At 48.6% G+C, this 21,740-nt stretch overlaps 1 protein-coding gene across 3 annotated transcripts; it reads right to left on the bottom strand.

Moving 5' to 3' along the window:
• Nucleotides 1-2,106: 2,106 nt before the first annotated feature.
• Nucleotides 2,107-15,250, bottom strand: LOC116954241 (uncharacterized). Of its 3 annotated transcripts, XM_076052175.1 has the most exons (7): nt 14,451-15,250; nt 13,431-13,493; nt 11,100-11,210; nt 9,643-9,695; nt 9,016-9,233; nt 4,388-4,833; nt 2,107-3,059 (listed from the first exon to the last, which is right to left on the bottom strand). In XM_076052175.1, the coding sequence occupies exons 3-7, from the start codon at nt 11,207-11,209 to the stop codon at nt 2,918-2,920; spliced, it is 969 nt and encodes a 322-aa protein (XP_075908290.1). In that variant the 5' UTR covers nt 11,210; nt 13,431-13,493; nt 14,451-15,250; the 3' UTR covers nt 2,107-2,917. The 3 variants fall into 3 exon arrangements, with proteins under 3 accessions (XP_075908290.1, XP_032830706.2, XP_032830707.2); XM_032974815.2 differs by lacking the exons at nt 13,431-13,493; nt 14,451-15,250 and adding an exon at nt 13,212-13,404; XM_032974816.2 differs by lacking the exons at nt 13,431-13,493; nt 14,451-15,250 and adding an exon at nt 13,212-13,404 and having other exon boundaries at nt 2,107-3,056.
• Between the last annotated feature and the right edge of the window lie 6,490 nt (nt 15,251-21,740).

Raw genomic sequence — 21,740 nt, 5'->3', positions numbered from 1 at the left:
GGATCATGTAGATTCAGAGTCCGCAACCAAAATAAGAGCCATCTGTTTCGAAAAACCCTTTCAATAACGTCACGAATTTGTCCTCAGCCACCACGTTCGGCTTTGGAGCCCACAGGTCGAAGGCAAGGGGTGAGTCTGAGGTTCACCGCTTGCCTGTGGAGCTTTGAATGGTATTCGCATCTTCTGGGTTCTTTCGGTAAAGTCACGTAGAATGGAGATAAAAATAACAGAATTCTCACGACGTTTCAGCCACAACACAAGTAGCCTTCCTCAGGTGAAGGAACAGAACTGTCCGGAAGACAGCGCTGTCTTAAGCGCTGTCTTCCGGACAGTCCTGTTTCTTCACCTGAGGAAGGCTTCTTGTGTTGTGGCCCGAAACGTCGTGAGAATTTTATTGTTATTTTTATGATTTTATCTCCATTCTACGTGGACTTTACCGAAAGAACCCAGAAGATGAATCCCTGCAGTCACGAAAGCTTTAAATCGAAATGGTATTCGCATGTTCTTTGGTTCTTTCAGTAAAGTCACGTAGAATGAGAATAAAATAATAAAATTAAACAATAAAATTCTCACGACGTTTCGGCCACAACACAAGCGCTGTCTTCTGGACAGTCCTGTTTCTTCACCTGAGGACGGTTACTTGTGTTGTGGCCGAAACGTCGTGAGAATGTTATTGTTTTATTTTATTATTTTATTCTCATTCTATGTGGACTTTACCGAAAGAACCAAAGAAGATTAATCCTTGCAGTCACGAAAAGCTATAAATCGGTATTCGCATGTTTTCTCACACAAACCAGTAATGTACATTCACCAACCATTCCTGTGCAGCACACTTCAGAACATCTTGGGGCTCTGCAGAGCCTTTATTGGGTGACAAAATAATTAATATTCATTCAAATATTTATTTACCATCTGCCGAAACACTTTCCGCACTCTCCCGATTGCAAATTGAGGCCCCTCGTGGTGTTTTTGGAGAGTTCTTACAATACATTTAGTCTCGAGCAGAAGTGGCTGAGCCTTTCCCAGGACAAAACAAGGACTTTCAAATATTTTGGTGGGGCCACGCGTTGACACCCCTTCGTGTCGTCCAATAATAACGCAAAAATTGAACCTGCACGTCCACTGGCACGTAAAGAGGCCCTTGCCGTAATCGTACCAAGCGTGTAAACTTATTATTTTACCAGGGAAGACCCACTGAGCTGTACAGCTGTTTTTCAAAAGCGACCTGGCCACAAATGATAGCTCTAAGAAGTTGCGTATCAATCATGTCGAAATTTATAGCCACCAAATACTCTTATTAAAGGCGTCACGATTCTCAATGTCGAAGGAAAACCGGAGGACTCGGTGAAAAATCCACACGACCTCGGGGAGAACCCGCAAACTCCAAATATCTCGGCGCCAGGGTCCGGATCGAACCTACGACCTGTCCACCAGGCGAGGTAGTTAACATCTCGCCGCCTTGATGCCCAGTACAAAAATAACCCCCTTCTGGTACTCGATTTGTGTGGCCAAGATGCTTGCAGCAACAAATAAATGAGCAATTTCCAAGTTTTTATTTAAAGCTTTCGTGACTGCAGTAATTCATATTCTTAGCTCTTTCGGTAAAGTCACGTTGAAGGGAAACAATAATGTATATATTGTTTTATATATTTTTTTATTATTTTATTGTTATATATTTTATTGTTTCCCTTCAACGTGACTTTACCGAAAGAGCTAAGAATACAATTGCCAAGTGGTAAGGCCTCATGTTTTGCCACGGGTCACGTCTCCCCATCCCTGGTCTAGAAGGTCCATTGGTCACCGGGACTTCCAACAATGTTGGCAATTCAATAGCCTCTTGATTGCGCCTTAATTTATAAAGACGGTGCACGAGGAGGAGCATGTCCATTGGCGTACTGAACCGAATCCCGTATTGGAGACCCCAGGGCCGACCCAGGACGCGCTGGGGGGACGATGTCCCTCAGCTGGCCTGGGAATTCCCCAGGAAGAGCTCTAGGCTGTGTATAGTAATTTACAGTCGTTACTTTTGAATTTAACTATAATTTTTGTGTACCTTCAACCTCACTGGTAGTTTCACGCTCGTAAAAAAACAAGATCAGACGCGTGCAACAGACCGTTTTTTTAATTCATCACAGCCACCGATTTGTAAAGGAATACAGGTTTATCCATTCTTAAACAAGCACGGGCCGGTGTATATCATTACTGGCCACCCCGAGCCAGCGGTGGAAATTCCACATTCCTATGGTGGGAGGCCTGTCTACCCACAGGATGACTACGAGTAGCTTATAGCAGTGGTACTCATTTTATCAACCCCAAAAGGAATGGTCGGCCGAGTTGACTTGGCCTTCTCACTGAAGACCCTCGGACGAGCGAGTCTCAAATCCGAACCACGGCGACACGTCTTTGCCTCGACCCAAAGTTCAAAAGGGTGAAGCCCAATTGCGGAAACAAAAACCCCCGTCGAGAAAACCGCGTAGCGCGATAACATTTTTTTTTTTTAAAGCGTGGCCCTCCCCCAACTATACGGTTCTGTTCTCCTATAACGCCTCGATAGCGTTCCTGAAGAACTCGGCGTTATGGAAAAATCGCGGGATAATAAATAATAAGGGGTAAAGCACAGTCCGCGGTAACACGTGAGATGCGTACGCAGGCTGAGCCAAGACTGAGGTGCGTGGGTAGCATCTAGAAGCATCCAGCAGCATCCCCATGTGTGATGCTACGCCGAGGCAGCCGTACAACCACTTATCCCTCCTCGCGCGACGTAGTTCCGTTCACTCAATCGTGCTATATATCCAATTCGTATCCGCGTTATAAATAAAATACATTCCCAAACACATTCGTCGCATTATAGCCAATTCGTGTTATGAAAACCACATGCGGCGTTATAGGAGGAACAGACCGAGCAAGGCGGATTGGCTTATATGGAAGACAGGAAGTCTTTGAGGCTGCCCTTCTGCTGCTGCCTCTGCTGCTCCATCTGCAGCAGCTGCTTGAGCTGAGCGAAGGGTTTCCGCTTGGCGCTGCCGGGCGTACTGGCAGCGGGAGATTGCGTTGACCTGCTGGTGAGGCGGTGGGGGGGGACAAAGGAAAGGGGGAGCGGCTCTCATTGCTGGGGCTCGTCGTAACGACGATGACGACAATTTGTGCGTTTCGTGCCGTGGCACGGCAAGCCCGGGAGCCGTGCGTCGACAAGGAGTCGTGATATAAAATCGGAAATCTTCATTTAGACTGACTGCTGCTGCTGCTGCTACTGCTGCTGCTACTGCTGCTACTGCTGCTGCTACTGCTGCTGCTACTGCTGCTACTGCAGCACCAGGAGGAGGAATCCGATGAGCTGTGAAGCTCTTTTTTCACACACGTCCAGTCGGAGGCCACGGGTTCAGCGAGTTGAAACAGAGCGGCAAATAATACAAAAAGACACGACAGGAGCGAAAAATGTAGAAAATGGTTCAGCTAGTCACAAAATATAAATATATACGTCCGATTTATCAACATTGGGCGATGTAGAAAAAACATTAACATCATCAGTCCCAGACCACACCAAGATAACACCACACAGTAGTCCATTTATAAAGTGGCACACCACTAACACGATGCCAGGTACCGTGAAATGTGATTAGGTTGGAGTGGTGAGATTCTGGGTCACGATCCTGTTTTGAAGAATCCATTATTTCTATTTCACGTTGAGGTGACCGGTAGAACCTTTAGTCGCTGTACGGGGGGCGACGACGTGCAATTTAATGTACGCACTCACCCGTGAGCTTGAACGTCGATATTAATCGATGCGTTGTTCCACCCTGAAAGTCAGTTAAGGCCATGGCCTTGGGCAATCGTGGATATGGCAACCTTCACCAGCAACACCTTCACTACAAATATCTGTCCTCCTCCCGCCACCCCGCGGGACCTCCCGACTACCATGGTTGGCTACGTACGGTTTCGAAACAAGTTCAACACACGTACGTACATGCAAATTAACATCGCAAGCACTGCTATGAAGAAGGCGCATTACCCCAAGTGTCTCCTCTTAAAGTCCCCTTCAAGGGCCACAGCGTAAGTCGCTAGCGTTGAGTTTTTTAGCTCGGCGTTCGTTGAGGGCTGCGCCCTGTCGCCTTGCCACTGGGAATCTGGCGGCGGGGGGGGGGGGCATAGATCGGACTGTCCAACCCCCACCGACTGCGTCGACATTGCTCTCCTCCTGCCGTGCTTTATTCTTAACGCTCCAGGTCAAACTTCCCCGCGTCGTCCGCACCCACCCAAGCATACTTCACCCACCGGTTATCCGAGCTCTCCTCTCGATAGTCCCCTCCTCCACGGCAAACAGAAGCGACCCAACACGGGGGGGGTAGGGGGTAGGGGGTAGGGGGTAGGGGGTGGGGGTATTTGGCACCTGGGCGTGGTGGCTGCCGGGCCGGCACGCGGTGTTGCCCTGCCCCTCGGTGTGGTCGGCGTCCAGTTGGCCGGCGTCCGTGACGCCGGCGTCGCTCTGCCTGACGACGCCGGCGTCGCTCTGCCTGACGACGCCGGCGTCGCTCTGCCGGACGACGCCGGCGTCGCTCTGCCGGACGACGCCGGCGTCGCTCTGCCGGACGACGCCGGCGTCGCTCTGCCGGACGGCGCCGACTCGCCGGGCGCCGGCGTCGCGCGTCGCCGCCTGCGGCGCCGGGGTGCGCCCCCCCCCCCACCGGCCACGGCGCCACCCTCCGTCGCGCCGGCGTCGTGGTGGCGGCGGCGGCGGCGGTGTCCGTGACGCCGGTGGCTCAGCGTCGCGGCGATCTCGGCTCGCGTGCTGCCACGGACCCGGGACGTCCTCTTGCAGGTGAAGCACGCTATGGCCTTCCGGGGGAAGTGGGACGGCAGAATGATTGGGTGGATGAGTGGAATGTCTGGGCAGAGCTTAACGAAGCGGCGCTTGAAAGAAGTCGAGCGCGCGGGAATGCGGCCATTGACAAATGGGGTTGGCGGATCACCGGAGGAGAAGACCGTGGGGCCCGTGTGTCGAGACCCAGAGCTTGCGGGCCGAAAACGCGGACGCAAGAGACGGCAGCACCGCAAGTGAGCTCACGAGTTGTCCCCTCGCTTGCACGCCGGTCGTTTACTCCGGGGACTCGGGCTTCCTCTCGCATGTAAACCCAGCGGCCGCGCCACACGCATGTAAACCTCGCGGCCACGCCACACTGTGCCAGTTGTGGCGGTGGTTTTGACCGTACTTCACCCATGCTCGTGAGCGGAGGTTCAAGTTAAAATTTAGTTCACCCAGGTGAGAACGCAAGTGGAGACCGGGCCGAGTCTCGTTTGGAAGAGTAACCTATGAACTATGAAGCTGTTTCTATTTTACCAGGTAAGGCCCACTATATTTTTCAGAAGCGACCTGGCCACAAATGACAGCTGTGTGTGTGTGTGTGCGTGAGCAGGGTGTTGACGGTGTGCCATGTGTGCAGTGTGTGAATGAGTGGTGTATATTGTATGTGTGAGCGGTGTGTATGTGTGAGCGGTGTGTATGTGTGAGCGGTATGTGTGTGAGCGGTGTATATGTGTGAGCGGTGTGTATGTGTGAGCGGTGTGTGTGTGTGAGCGGTGTGTGTGTGTGTGAGCGGTGTGTGTGTGTGTGAGCGGTGTGTGTGTGTGTGAGCGGTGTGTGTGTGTGAGCGGTGTGTGAGTGGTGTGTGTATGTGTGAGCGGTGTGTGTATGTGTGAGCGGTGTGTGTATGTGTGAGCGGTGTGTATGTGTGAGCGGTGTGTATGTGTGAGCGGTGTGTGTGTGAGCGGTGTGTATGTGTGAGCGGTGTGTATGTGTGAGCGGTGTGTGTATGTGTGAGCGGTGTGTATGTGTGAGCGGTGTGTGTGTGTGTGAGCGGTGTGTGTGTGTGTGAGCGGTGTGTGTGTGTGTGAGCGGTGTGTGTGTGTGAGCGGTGTGTGTGTGTGAGCGGTGTGTATGTGTGAGCGGTGTGTGTGTGTGTGTGAGCGGTGTGTGTGTGTGTGAGCGGTGTGTGTGTGTGTGAGCGGTGTGTGTGTGTGTGAGCGGTGTGTGTGTGTGAGCGGTGTGTGTGTGTGAGCGGTGTGTGTATGTGTGAGCGGTGTGTGTATGTGTGAGCGGTGTGTATGTGTGAGCGGTGTGTATGTGTGAGCGGTGTGTGTGTGAGCGGTGTGTATGTGTGAGCGGTGTGTATGTGTGAGCGGTGTGTGTATGTGTGAGCGGTGTGTATGTGTGAGCGGTGTGTGTGTGTGTGAGCGGTGTGTGTGTGTGTGAGCGGTGTGTGTGTGTGTGAGCGGTGTGTGTGTGTGAGCGGTGTGTGTATGTGTGAGCGGTGTGTATGTGTGAGCGGTGTGTGTATGTGTGAGCGGTGTGTGTATGTGTGAGCGGTGTGTATGTGTGAGCGGTGTGTGTATGTGTGAGCGGTGTGTGTATGTGTGAGCGGTGTGTGTATGTGCGAGCGGTGTGTATGTGTGAGCGGTGTATGTATGTATGTGCGTGCGGTGTGTTGGCGGTGCGTGTGTGGTGTACGAGTGCGGTGTTTGTGGTGTGTGTGGTGTGTTGGTGGTGCATGTGTGGTGTGCGGTGTGTGTGGTGTGTGTGGTTCGTGTGAGGTGTGTGTGTGTGGTACGTGTTTGCGCTACGTGTGCGGTATGTTCGTGCGGTATCTGCAGTGCGTGTGCCGCGCAGCATTTGCAAGATGTGTGTGGTGTGTGTGTGGTGTGTGTGTGGTTTGTGTGTGGTGTGTGTGTGGTGTGTGTGGTGTGTGTGTGGTGTGTGTGGTGTGTGTGTGGTGTGTGTGGTGTGTGTGTGGTGTGTGTGGTGTGTGTGTGGTGTGTGTGGTGTGTGTGTGGTGTGTGTGGTGTGTGTGGTGTGTGGTGTGTGTGGTGTGTGTGTGGTGTGTGGTGTGTTTGTGGTGTGTGTGGTGTGTTTGCGTGGTGTGTGTGCGTGGTGTGTGTGCGTGGTGTGTGTGTGGTGTGTGTGTGGTGTGTGTGTGGTGTGTGTGTGGTGTGTGTGTGTGGTGTGTGTGTGGTGTGTGTGGTGTGTGGTGTGGTGTGTGGTGTGTGTGTGGTGTGTGTGTGGTGTGTGTGTGTGGTGTGTGTGTGGTGTGTGTGTGTGGTGTGTGTGTGGTGTGTGTGGTGTGTGTGTGTGGTGTGTGTGGTGTGTTTGTGGTGTGTGTGGTGTGTGTGTGGTGTGTGTGTGGTGTGTGGTGTGTGTGTGTGGTGTGTGGTGTGTGTGTGGTGTGTGTGTGGTGTGTGTGTGGTGTGTGTGGTGTGTGGTGTGTGGTGTGTTTGTGTGGTGTGTGTGTGTGTGGTGTGTGTGTGTGTGTGGTGTGTGTGTGGTGTGTGTGGTGTGTGGTGTGTGTGTGTGGTGTGTGGTGTGGTGTGTGGTATGTGTGTGTGGTGTGTGTGTGGTGTGTGTGGTGTGTGTGTGGTGTGTGTGTGGTGTGTGTGGTGTGTTTGTGGGGTGTGTGGTGTGTGTGTGGTGTGTGTGTGGTGTGTGGTGTGGTGTGTGGTGTGGTGTGTGTGTGGTGTGTGTGTGGTGTGTGTGTGTGGTGTGTGTGTGTGTGGTGTGTGTGTGTGGTGTGTGTGTGTGTGGTGTGTGTGTGTGGTGTGTGTGTGGTGTGTGTGTGTGGTGTGTGTGTGTGGTGTGTTTGTGTGTGGTGTGTGTGTGGTGTGTTTGTGATGTGTGTGTGTGTGTGGTGTGTTTGTGATGGGTGTGTGGTGTGTGTGGTGTGTGTGGTGTGTGTGTGGTGTGTGTGTGTGGTGTGTGCGTGGTGTGTGTGTGTGGTGTGTGTGTGGTGTGTGTGTGGTGTGTGTGTATGGTGTGTGTGTGGTGTGTGTGTGTGGTGTGTGTGTGGTGTGTGTGTGGTGTGTGTGTGGTGTGTGTGTGTGGTGTGTGTGTGTGGTGTGTGTGTGGTGTGTGTGGTGTGTGTGTGGTGTGTGTGGTGTGTTTGTGGTGTGTTTGTGGTGTGTGTGGTGTGTGTGTGTGGTGTGTGTGTGGTGTGTGTGGTGTGTGTGTGGTGTGTGTGTGGTGTGTGTGTGTGTGGTGTGTGTGTGTGGTGTGTGTGTGTGGTGTGTTTGTGTGGTGTGTGTGTGTGGTGTGTGTGTGTGTGGTGTGTTTGTGATGTGTGTGTGTGTGGTGTGTTTGTGATGGGTGTGTGTGGTGTGTGTGGTGTGTGTGTGGTGTGTGTGGTGTGTGTGTGTGGTGTGTGTGTAGTGTGTGGTGTGTGGTGTGTGTGTGGTGTTTGTGTGTGGTGTGTGTGGTGTGGTGTGTGTGTGGTGTGTGTGGTGTGTGTGTGGTGTGTGTGTGTGTGTGTGGTGTGTGGTGTGTGTGTGGTGTGTGTGTGGTGTTGTGTGTGTGGTGTGTGTGTGTGGTGTGTGTGTAGTGTGTGTGTGATGTGTGTGGTGTGTGTGTGTGGTGTGTAGTGTGTGGTATGTGTGTGTGTGTGTGGTGTTTGTGTGTGGTGTGTGTGTGGTGTGTGTGTGGTGTTTGTGTGTGGTGTGTGTGTGGTGTGTGTGTGGTGTGTGTGTGGTGTGTGTGTGGTGTGTAGTGTGTGGTGTGTGTGTGGTGTGTAGTGTGTGGTGTGTGTGGTGTGTGTGTGAGTGTGTGGTGTGTGTGTGGTGTGTGTGTGATGTGTGTGGTGTGTGTGTGATGTGTGTGTGGTGTGTGTGGTGTGTGTGTGGTGTGTGTGTGGTGTGTGGTGTGTGTAGTGTGTGATGTGTGTGGTGTGTGTGTGTGATGTGTGTGTGGTGTGTGTGGTGTGCGTGTGGTGTGTGTGTGTGGTGTGTGTGTGGTGTGTGTGTGTGGTGTTTGTGTGTGGTGTGTGTGTGGTGTGTAGTGTGTGGTGTGTGTGTGTGTGTGTGTGTGTGTGGTGTGTGTGTGGTGTGTGGTGTGTGTAGTGTGTGATGTGTGTGGTGTGTGTGTGTGGTGTGTGTGTGTAGTGTGTGATGTGTGTGGTGTGTGTGTAGTGTGTGGTGTGTGTGTGTGTGTGTGGTGAGCGGCGCGCGTTCGCGGCGCGCGATGGCGACTTCGCCACTCACGACGGTGCCGGCGGCGTTGCGGTGTCGACGCAGGCGGCGAGCGGCGCCCCGCTCCAGCCGCTCCCCGCGGTCTTCCCGCGCCGCCGCATCGCGAAGCAGCGCGGCGACGCGCCGCGACGCGGCGGCGCGCGGACGCGGACGCAGGCGCACGTGGCACGAGCCGGCGCCCAGCTCGGCGCCGCACAGCGCACAGAAGCCCGTCAGGTGCCGCCGCCGGTCTGCAGTGGGTCGCCGGGGGGGGGGGGGGGGGGGTCGGTGGAAGTTAGCGGCGGTGCACGGAGCGGGTCTGGGTTCACAACCCGATTCAGGTGCCTCTTCTACGCGGAGTTTGTATGTTCCCCTCCCAGTTCCGCGTGGGTTTCCTCCAGGTTCCCCCCATTGTCCGATTCCCGCTCACGGCCAACACCGAGGGCCTCCCCCTAGGTTGATTCTGCCTCAAATGACTACCCGGTGCGGTGTGTAAGCAAAGGCGGTCGGACGTGATGCTGGTCACCCACCACCTCGTGTGCCACGGTGCTAGCCTTCAGAGGTGCTACTCGCTAACAGCACTTGCCTTAACAGTGTGATCAGGCTATAGGGGGGACCTCTGTCTTTGTGTGTGTGTGTAGTGGCACTGCGAGGACTGACCGAGGGTGACTTTATGAGCAGCTGCCCACGCGGCCCGCTCCCTGTAGATGCACCTGCAGGCACACAACACGGACCCACACATCAGCGCGGAGACGATGAATCGATCACAACAGATACACCAACTGGTCAGGTGATACAGCGAGCAGTTCGGTAACTAGAAAGGCGAGAGTTCAAATCCACGTGCGGGGGCGGGGGAGGGGTGACTCAGCCCATCATCCCTCTGGGGTTAAAAATAAAGAGTCACTTTGTGGCGACGTAAATAATCCTCGTCCTATGAAAAGACTCGTCCCTGCCATGGGAATGTGCTATTTGAGCAAAACAAATATTTTCACTTTTAAAGTTTCCTTAAATGACATGCCCACTGGGCATGTCAAAATCGATGTTTCTTCATTCATTCAACATATACTTTTTTTAAGGCCAATGAGATGAAGCAAACGAGGCAGACAGACAGAAGTACAGACAGTGCAAGACCTCCGGTTAGCACGGTTGGATACGTACGGTGCGAAAGAAGTTCAACATAAATACATGCAGAAGAGGTTTTTGGCTCGCCATTGAACCAAGGAGGTCACTGCACACTTTGAGATCCGCTTCTGGAACGATCTTCCTCGCAGTAACAGGAAGCGACTGGAAATATGCACTTTTAAATCATCTAGATTGACATCGCATCTCTACGGAACTGTTTTTCGTGTTCAGCTTGGTGTCCTTCCCCCGTACCTCCGATTAGCACGGTTGGCTCTGTACGGTGCGAAAGAAGTTCAACGTACGGTACAGAGTAGAATGAGAGTTCAAAGGAGACAGAATGGACAAAGCAAACAACGCGGAAGAGATGGCGTCAGATGATGTCAGGAGATCTGTAAATTCCACCGTGAAGCAGGCGGGGGCATAGTGCTATACGGTTACTACACCCGCAACGGTAATAACCAGGATGGCCTACTGCATTCGAACCACGGACCTCTGCAACAACCCAGTAGACGTGCCAACGCTGGGCTCAACGTTGGCACGTGGTTGGAACCGTTGGACTAACATTGAAATTGATGTGAAGTTGCAGCCATGATTTTACATCGAGGTGGTTAATGAGCCAGATGATTGTGGCAGGAGTAGCGGAGTGCATCACTGTGAAGATGCCTCCTATGCGAGCTCATGGGTCTCTGTGTGAATCTGTATATTTCTCTGCGAGCCTATGGTTCTCAGTGTGAATCTACCGATCTTCGCGTGAGTCTATGGGTCTTTGTACGAATCTGGACCCCGTAGTAAACCGCAGGGTCATGGTCACCGCTGGGGCCCGGGGGTCACCGGCGGGCCCCCGGGGGTCACCGACGGGCGGGCCCCCGGGGTCACCGGCGGGCCCCCGGGGGGTCACCGGCGGGCCCCCGGGGGTCACCGGCGGGCCCCCGGGGGTCACCGGCGGGCCCCCGGGGTCACCGGCGGGCCCCCAGGGTCACCGGCGTCTCGCTCACCGCAGGTACCGTGCCTGCTCGGGGCACGTGGTCCCCAAGCTCCCCGCCGCTTCCCACAAGAAGTTCAGGTGGCTGGTCACCAAGCGCGCCCTCTCCGTCAGGTCGTGCATCCTGCGGAAAAACACCGATCACGCGGCGTGCCACAGCGCAGTTGTTCACGCGCCACTAACACCGCCGCCGCCAACACCGCCGCCGCCAACACCGCCGCCGCCAACACCGCCGCCGCCAACACCGCCAACACCGCCGCCGCCCCCGTGCCGCCCCCGTGCCGCCACGGCGTTAACGGGTTGCCACAACCGGACCGGCATTTGCCATCTCCCGGCGCGGCGGCTGAAACGATGGGCGGGTTTCTCAGAGCCACCACCGAGCGCCTCTCTGTCCCCACGTCCCCACGTGGGGACACGTGTGCGTACGCGTACACGCGTACGCACACGTACACGTACACACGCGTACACATTCACACAACACACACGCGCACACATACACGTACACACAACACACACACACGTACACATACACACAACACACACATGTACACGCGTACACACACACACTTACACACGCGTACACACACAGACGTACACACACTTACACACGCGTACACACGCGTACACACGTACACACACACACGCGTACACACACACGTACACACACACGTACACACACACACACGTACACACACACACACACACGTACACACATACACGTACACACACACGTACACACACGTACACACACACGTACACACACATACACACACACATACACACACACGTACACACACACACACACGTACACACGTACACACACACGTACACACACACACAGAGAATGGCCCAGCCCTGCAGTGTCTTGCCCACGTGTCTGTTGGAGGAAGTCCGCCCACGACTAGCGGGTGATCTCGGGTGATCTCGGGAGATCTCGGGTGATCTCGGGAGAGCCCTTTGAGGAGGCATTTGGCCTACTCTTCCACGATGGCTCCCAGACCGTCTTGGGAGGGGTGCCAGTTACCACAACCCCACCGACCTGCCGGACGTACACTCACTGTGGTGTGCCCGTGTCCTGTATACTGTAGGAGTGTAGGAGCTTAGAGGTGGGGGGGGGGGAGATTTAATAAACTTGCCCAATTAGACACAAACTCACTACGTATTTAATACTGGAGGAATCAGATGAGCTATAAAGCTCTTTTTTTCGAATTTGTCCAGCAGCTACATAAAATCAAAACGACATGAAATCAAATCTACATAAAATCAAATATACATAAAATCAAAACGACATAAAATCTCCCGGGTCTGCGACTAATAAATGTGGCTAACACAATAGCGCTCCTAACACGGAGTACAATTTCAACATTTCGTGATCATTCAAGTAATTAAGCAGACAATTCGTCTCCTTGCCATACCTCAACGTGTACCAATATCAATGTAGTTTTACAGCGTTGGCTTTCGCGACCAATATCATCCACATAATAAAGGTTGTTTTTGTTGTGTGTCTTGTTCGCTCGCGAAAAAAAATTAAACTAAACTATCCATAATACAGTTTTTGTTTGCGTTATATTGTGTAAATATAAATGTGTCGTTAAACCGGCCACCACCCGACACAATTAGTAAGGTTTGTCACGTAAACAGAACGTGCCAATTCGTTACTTTATTTTGTTCACACATCCCATCAGTAACGGTCTGCGTGTTAACCTCGCTACTTTTTACACCCTCCACAACAATAGCGTGAACCCTTAACAGCGTTATAGTGTCGGGCCTGCTGCATCGTCAAGAACTCTCAAAGCCTTCAGACACGACTCTTAAATAAGAGTTATTTTGTACATAAGAACAATTATAGGTTTTTTACAATTTTCTGGCAATAAAATAAATACGAATGCGTTAAAAGATGTTTCGAACAACTTTGCAAGGAATCAATTGTACTGCATTAGGCACGCCGCAAGACGCGTTGCGAACATGCTCTCATTAAACAAAATGCATCGCCTTTGAAGGCGACTTTGCCTTCTCGACACAACTGTTACGCCTTCTCTTGTAACCATTCATTTAAAAAAAACATAAAGTCGGGATTCGTATCGTGACGACGAGTATGAAATAAACGGGCTTTGTTTAACTTCACCTGCTCGTTGCTCGCTGCTGATGATGACGATGCCGGGAAAAACCAGCCCGCACCGACGATAGCGCGTGCGGATGTACAGTGCAAAGCAGGAAACACGTGCGCATGTACAGTGCAAAGCAGGAAACACGTGCGCATGTACAGTGCAAGGAAACACGTGCGCATGTACAGTGCAAAGCAGGAAACACGTGGCCCGGTAAGTTTGCACTCCGGCTTACTCACCGGTAGAGGGCGACTGTAATCTATTCGATATTCTTTGGTTCTTTCACGCAGGTAGTAGAATAACTGCGTGATGAAAACAAAGAGTATGGATGGATTCCTGCAGTCACGAAAGCTTAAAATCAAAATCTATTCGGTGTTAAATAAATAAAAACCTTGCCGTCTGTAGGTCTAAAAATAAAAACATCGAGGCACCGTCGACAGCTGAGATTTGGTACGTAGGTCGCTTTTAAGACAAACAGGAGACATCTGAAAATCCGAGATTTTTTCATTTTTAGGCACCCAAATCTGGATTTTAAGCGCCCCATAAACATTTGTGCGTGTCGTTCAGAAAACGTTGGTAATATCACATTTCTGTTTTTGTTCGTTTGATAAGAGCATTAAACAGCAAATAGAGTTAAAGCGATAACCATTTGTTCGACATTCTATTGTTTTGAGATATTTCGTATTCAAATGGGTTTGAACGAAAAAAATCCGCATTTTATGTTAAAATCTGAATAATTCGAAAACGGGAAAAGATAGGAGCTTCACCTCAGTATTAAGTTTATTCATTTTTGTTCTTTCTAGTAAAAAAATAACGGAATGTTTACATATTCTTTGGGTCTTTCGGTAAAGCCACGTAGATAGAAAAATAAAAAATAAAAATATCACGACGTTTCGATCGCAACACAAGCAATCGTCATCAGGTGAAAAAATACAGCGAGAGAGCTGCTGAGGCAGGAAAAATTAGTGATAGGAAATGTTTACATTGAGCGGTTTCCCATGGGTACGTCTTTAAATATAAGAAGTTGAATCAAGTCAACAATTTAGATTCATATTCTTGGTTCTTTCGGTAAAGTCACCACGTAGAAAGGGAAACAATAAAATAATAAAAAATATAAAACAATAAAAGTCAACAATTAAAGTTTTTTTTTTGCGGAAAAAATAAACATTTTTGGAGTAGCTGTTAGAGTCTCATTGTAGATAAATAAGTAACATTTTTAAAAACTTAAAAAAAACACGCTTTAATGAAATGTACCGTACTAGTAATGGCAGAACTCCACGAGTCCAGGAAGTGGGCCCGAAGCTTGCCCACCTGGGACCGATGGTGATTTACAGCCAACGTGAGTTGAGCGTGGGACAATTAAACCCAAGCCGAAACATATAACAAATGTTTAAAAATATGTATTTATTTTTGTATGACATAATATAGTATTGTCATCAGTATGACATAAGGACACCAAGTTTGCAGTCGATACCACACTGGGAAGTGGGTTAAAATTGAGTTGCAAGATTTGAGGATACAACAACAGAGTGAGTTAATAGAAAGCGTGTAATAATATAGCGAACAATCGTATCAGGTTCATTATTGTATTTCTCGTACACTCGAAAAAAAATCACCGATCAGAGATTTACCCCCCAATATGTGGAAGAGAGTGAGCGTGGCTTTGGCCTAAGGGGCGAATCTTTGCCCATACATCAGAATATTTATTTAGACGGCAGAAATCCGATGAGCTATGAAGCTCTTGTTGTTCAAAGATGTCCAGTCGGGGGCACGGGGTAAGCACGTGACAACAACAGTTACAAAAACACGCGGTGGTAGTGCAAAGTGCAAATTAAACAAATCACCCAAACACAAAAAATACAACACTAAACCATCACCATCCTACCCCAGACAAAGCCCACCAAGGTATTTTAACTTCTTGTTCCAAAGCGTCCTGGCCACAAACGACAGCTCAACAAAGTGGCTAATTATTTTAATAACACTCAAAGCAGCAAAAACACATTCTCCTGCGGAGGGAGCTGGTAGGAACGTCGGGTTGCTCGGTCAATGGCCAGGGTCAACGGCGGCACCACCACGTGGTGTATTCCGCACAATGTGCCCGACTGTGAGGGCGGGCACAAACCAGCCCCTCCCCACCCAGCCCCACCCAGCCCCTCCCAGCCCCACCCCACCCAGCCCCTCCCCACCCGCCCCTCCCCACCCAGCCCCACCCAGCCCCACCCTCCCCACCCTCCCCACCCAGCCCCTCCCCACCCTCCCCTCCCCACCCAGCCCCACCCCAACCAGCCCCACCCTCCCCACCCAGCCCCTCCCCACCCTCCCCTCCCCACCCGCCCCTCCCCACCCAGCCCCACCCTCCCCACCCAGCCCAGCCCCACCCGCCCCTCCCCACCCAGCCCCACCCCAACCAGCCCCACCCTCCCCAACCAGCCCCTCCCCACCCACCCCTCCCCACCCAGCCCCACCTTCCCCACCCAGACCCTCCCCGCCCCACCCAGCCCCTCCCCACCCAGCCCCACCCTCCCCACCCTCCCCTCCCCACCCTCCCCTCCCCTCCCCACCCAGCCCCACCCCTCCCATTTATGGACGCACGACGGACGGACGGACACAATAATCCCCTGTGGACTGGTGGTGTAGTAACCAGGAGGTTCCTACCAGTATCATATAGACGCAAAGTTTATACTTTTCAGATAGGGTCTTTTGGATCGTTAATCGCGATTAATTGTATTGATTACCGCTCAGTCGATCCATGATAAACAAACATCAACAACACCGGGTTCATTGTCACTTTTCGAGTTAAGGGACCGTCCATAAATGACGTCACGCACCTGGGGGAGGGGGGGGTCAGACATTTGTGACGATGTGTGACGAGGGGGGGAGGGGTTTGAGAAGTGTGACGTCACATCAAAATGCGCAACTTTAAATAAATATAGACAACACGTTCTACTTAATTAAGTAGACTTTTTAATAAATGTTTTCTGCTACAACATCAGAATGCAGCGCCACATTAAATACGCACTACAATTGTTGACCATCGCGAACACGTGGCATTGTTAACCATCGCGAACACGTGGCATTGTTTACCACCGCGAACACGTGCCATTGTTTACCATCGCGATTCCGGAATCGGTAGCGGGTTGTTTAAAAAAAAATGACAATGTCGGAATTGGAAGGCAGTGTCGTGCGCGGGTTAGACGTTCGTCACTCTTGTCTTAAGACGTAACAACAATAATAACAACAACAACAATCGCCACTTATTGGCGGTTGTTTAGTTTGTACTGACGTGCCTGTGCTTAAATTGTGTTTGTATAATTTACCTTCTAGAATAAACCTGGCCACGTCTGGCACCCCCAGAAAGGGCATCACGCATCCCCAGGGGGTGCAGCGTGCACCCCAGGTTAAGAAGAACCACTGCTATGGACTATACACTACACTATACACTACACTATAGACTACACTATAGACTACACTATAGACTACACTATAGACTACACTATAGACTACACTATACACTACACTATAGACTACACTATACATTACACTACAGACTACACTACACACTACACTATAGACTACACTATACACTACACTATAGACTACACTATAGACTACACTTTACACTACACTATAGACTACACTATACATTACACTACAGACTACACTATACACTACACTATACACCACACTATACACTACACTATAGACTACACTACTATAGACTACACTATACACTACACTATACACCACACTACAGACTACACTATACACTACACTATACACTACACTATAGACTACACTATACACTACACTATACACTACACTATAGACTACACTACCATAGACTACACTATAGACTACACTAAACACTACACGATAGACTACACTATACACTACACTATACACTACACTACAGACTACACTATACACTACACTATAGACTACACTACTATACACTACACTATACACTATACTATAGACAACACTATAGACTACACTATACATTACACTACAGACTACACTACAGACTACACTATACACTACACGATAGACTACACTATACACTACACTATAGACTACACTACTATACCCTATACACTACACTATACACTACACTATAGACTACACTATACACTACACTATACACTACTTTACACCATACACTACAGTATAGACTACACTATAGACAACACTATACATTACACTACAGACTACACTACAGACTACACTATACACTACACTATACAGTAACACTTTGCACTACACTATAGACTACACTATACACTACACTATAGACTACACTATACATTACACTATAGACTACACTGCAGACTACACTATACCTACACTATAGACTACACTATACACTACACTATAGACTACCCTACACACTACACTATAGACTACACTATAGACTACACTATACATTACATACAGACTACACTACAGACTACACTATAGACTACACTATACACTGCACTATACACTACACTATAGACTACACTACTATACACTACACTATAGACTACACTATAGACTACACTATAGACTACACTATAGACTACACTACAGACTACACTATAGACTACACTATAGACTACACTATACACTATACTATAGACTACACTATACATTACACTACAGACTACACTACACACTACACTATAGACTACACTATACACTACACTATAGACTACACTATAGACTACACTTTACACTACACTATAGACTACACTATACATTACACTACAGACTACACTATACACTACACTATACACCACACTATACACTACACTATAGACTACACTACTATAGACTACACTATACACTACACTATACACTACACGATAGACTACACTATACACTACACTATACACTACACTATAGACTACACTATACACTACACTATAGACTACACTACTATACACTACACTATACACTATACTATAGACAACACTATAGACTACACTATACATTACACTACAGACTACACTACAGACTACACTATACACTACACGATAGACTACACTATACACTACACTATAGACTACACTACTATACCCTATACACTACACTATACACTACACTATAGACTACACTATACACTACACTATACACTACTTTACACCATACACTACAGTATAGACTACACTATAGACACCACTATACATTACACTACAGACTACACTACAGACTACACTATACACTACACTATACAGTAACACTTTGCACTACACTATAGACTACACTATACACTACACTATAGACTACACTATACATTACACTATAGACTACACTGCAGACTACACTATACCTACACTATAGACTACACTATACACTACACTATAGACTACCCTACACACTACACTATAGACTACACTATAGACTACACTATACATTACATACAGACTACACTACAGACTACACTATAGACTACACTATACACTGCACTATACACTACACTATAGACTACACTACTATACACTACACTATAGACTACACTATAGACTACACTATACATTACACTATAGACTACACCACAGACTACACTATACACTACACTATAGACTACACTACAGACTACACTATACACTACACTCTACACTAACACTATACACTACACTATACACTACACTATACACTACACTATACACTAACACTTTACACTACACTATAGACTACACTGTACAGTACACTATAGACTACACTATACATTACACTATAGATTACACTACAGACCACACTATACCTACACTATAGACTACACTATACACTACACTATAGACTACCCTACACACTACACTATAGACTACACTATAGACTACACTATACATTACATACAGACTACACTACAGACTGCACTACAGACTACACAATAGACTACACTACAGACTATACTATAGACTACACTATACACTACACTATAGACTATACTATAGACTACACTATAGACTACACTATAGACTACACTACAGACTAGACTATAGACTGCACTACAGACTACACTATACACTATAGACTACGCTATAGACTACACTATACACTACACTATAGACTACACTATACACTACACTGTAAACTACACCATACACTACACTATACACTATAGACTACACTATAGACTACACACAGTGCGCTTGACTCACCCACAGGTGTAGCTCACTCACAAGGTGCACTCTGATTTAAAGCTTTCGTGATTCCAGGGATTCATATTCTTGGTTCTTTCGGTAAAGTCACGTAGAAGGGAAACAATTAAATAATAAAAATATAAAACAATACAATTCTCACGACGTTTCGACTGCAACACAAGCAATCGTCATCAGGTGTGAAAACCACAACAAGAAAATTGAAAAAAGTGGTGTTTTTTTAACGTTAGCACCACGGAGAGCAATTTGACAGTTTGTTCAGATGGACGAGTCCATCTATGTTCGGAAAAGAGGAGGGGGGAGACGAAATTAATGGATGCGGTCTGCAAGCCACCTTAAGCGTGATCAATCAATTAAGACCTGAAATGGTTTATCAAATCCTTCCAATGATTGCTAAGCCAGAATCCATCTTCTCGATTGAAATTGTCTCTGTGTTTGTATATGTGGATAGCCTCATGAACGCATCTCTCATGGTAGCCAGATGGCTTGCAAAGAACCTCTGTCTTGGAGAAGTCAATGTCATGTGAACCTACTGAATTATAACAGTGATCTGCCACGGCCGAGGTGTTGGTCCTACCGTGTTTTAGGTCTGCTTTGTGTTCATGAATGCGGTCCGAAACATGTCGTTTGGTTTCTCCAATGTAACTACCCAATGCATATCCGACCAGGAACACATAGCCAGTGAACTCAAGCACATACACCAAGCTCTTAAGGCTAATGGTTATTCCGACTACACAATCTGCAAAGCTATCACTCCAACCATGAAGAAGGACCCTCTTGAGGAGCCTTTCAAAACCATCACTTTACCCAACATTGCGGGGATCACAAAAAAAGATCTCCAAAATCTTGAATAAACACACGATCCAGGTCCGATTCAACACATTACATAAAATCCGTGATCTGGTTCCGTCTGTAAAAGATGTGATTCTGGACATACAGTACCCTGGTGTCTACAAACTAAGTTGCCTCCTGTGGTAGTAGTTACATTGGAGAAACCAAACGACATGTCTCGGACCGCATTCATGAACACAAAGCAGACCTAAAACACGGTAGGACCAACACCTCGGCCGTGGCAGATCACTGTTATAATTCAGTAGGCTCACATGACATTGACTTCTCCAAGACAGAGGTTCTTTGCAAGCCATCTGGCTACGATGAGAGATTCGTTCATGAGGCTATCCACATATACAAACACAGAGGCAATTTCAACCGAGAAGATGGATTCTGGCTTAGCAATCATTGGAAAGATTTGATAAACCATTTCGGGTATTCATTGGTTGTTCACGCTTACGGTGGCTTTCAGACCGCATCCATTATTTTTCGTCTCCCCCCTCCTCTTTTCCGAACATAGATGGACTCGTCCATCTGAACAAACTGTCAAATTGCTCTCCGTGGTGCTAACATTAAAATAAACGCCACTTTTTTCAAACTTTCTTGTTGTGTTTTTCACACCTGATGATGATTGCTTGTGTTGCAGTCGAAACGTCGTGAGAATTTTATTGTTTTATATTTTTATTATTTAATTGGTTCCCTTCTACGTGACTTTACCGAAATAACCAAGAATAAAATGTGCACTCTTTACAAGTTCTTCTTAACATTTACCGCAGCCTTGCACCGCTTGAGGTTCTCAATTGGAAAACAAGATTTATCACGTTCAAATCAAGATTGTATCACGTCAATAAACACGTCGGGTTTGATTAAACAGAGTAAGTTATAACTCACGTGCCCGTCTTTCATTTGTGTTTTCGATGATTTACCGTCTTTAAGAAAAAAAAAATCTGCCCATTGTCTCGCCACCCCACAGGGGCCGTCCATAAATGACGTCACGCGATTTTGGACGATGTTTGACCCCTCCCCACCACGTCGTCACACGACGTCACAAAAAGTCAGACCCCCCCACCCTAAAATATGACGTCACAACGCTCTGCCCCCCACCAAAAAATATTAAAACATGCTTCAAATCGCTTTAAACTGTTGTCATTGTAGTGCGTATTTAATGTGGCGCTGCACTCTGATGTTGTATAGGAGAAAACATTTATTAAAAAAGTCTATTTAATTAAGTAGAACGTTTTGATTTAAAGCTTTCGTGACTGCAGTAATTCATATTCTTAGCTCTTTCCCTTCAACGTGACTTTACCGAAAGAGCTAAGGATATATAAGTAGAACGCGTTGTCTATATATTTATTTAAAGTTGCGCATCTTGACGTGACGTCACATTTCTCAAACCCTTCCCTCCCCTCCCTCCCCTCGTCACGCATCGTCACAAATGTCTCACCCCACCCCCTAGGTGCGTGACGTCATTTTACGTACGGCCCCTGACAGAGAGAGGCATCTCGCGCCCCGGGCCCAGAGGCGCCACCGCTCTGGACACCCATTCCGGAATCGGTGTCCAGATAGGCACCCAAG

The sequence above is a fragment of the Petromyzon marinus genome, chromosome 54, assembly GCF_048934315.1.
Source record: "Petromyzon marinus isolate PM22_M1 ecotype Great Lakes invasive population chromosome 54, UKy_Petmar_22M1.pri1.0, whole genome shotgun sequence".
NCBI lineage: Eukaryota > Metazoa > Chordata > Hyperoartia > Petromyzontiformes > Petromyzontidae > Petromyzon > Petromyzon marinus.
The sequence above is the reverse complement of the archived record's forward strand: the minus strand, read 5'-3'. Positions and strand labels throughout refer to the sequence as shown.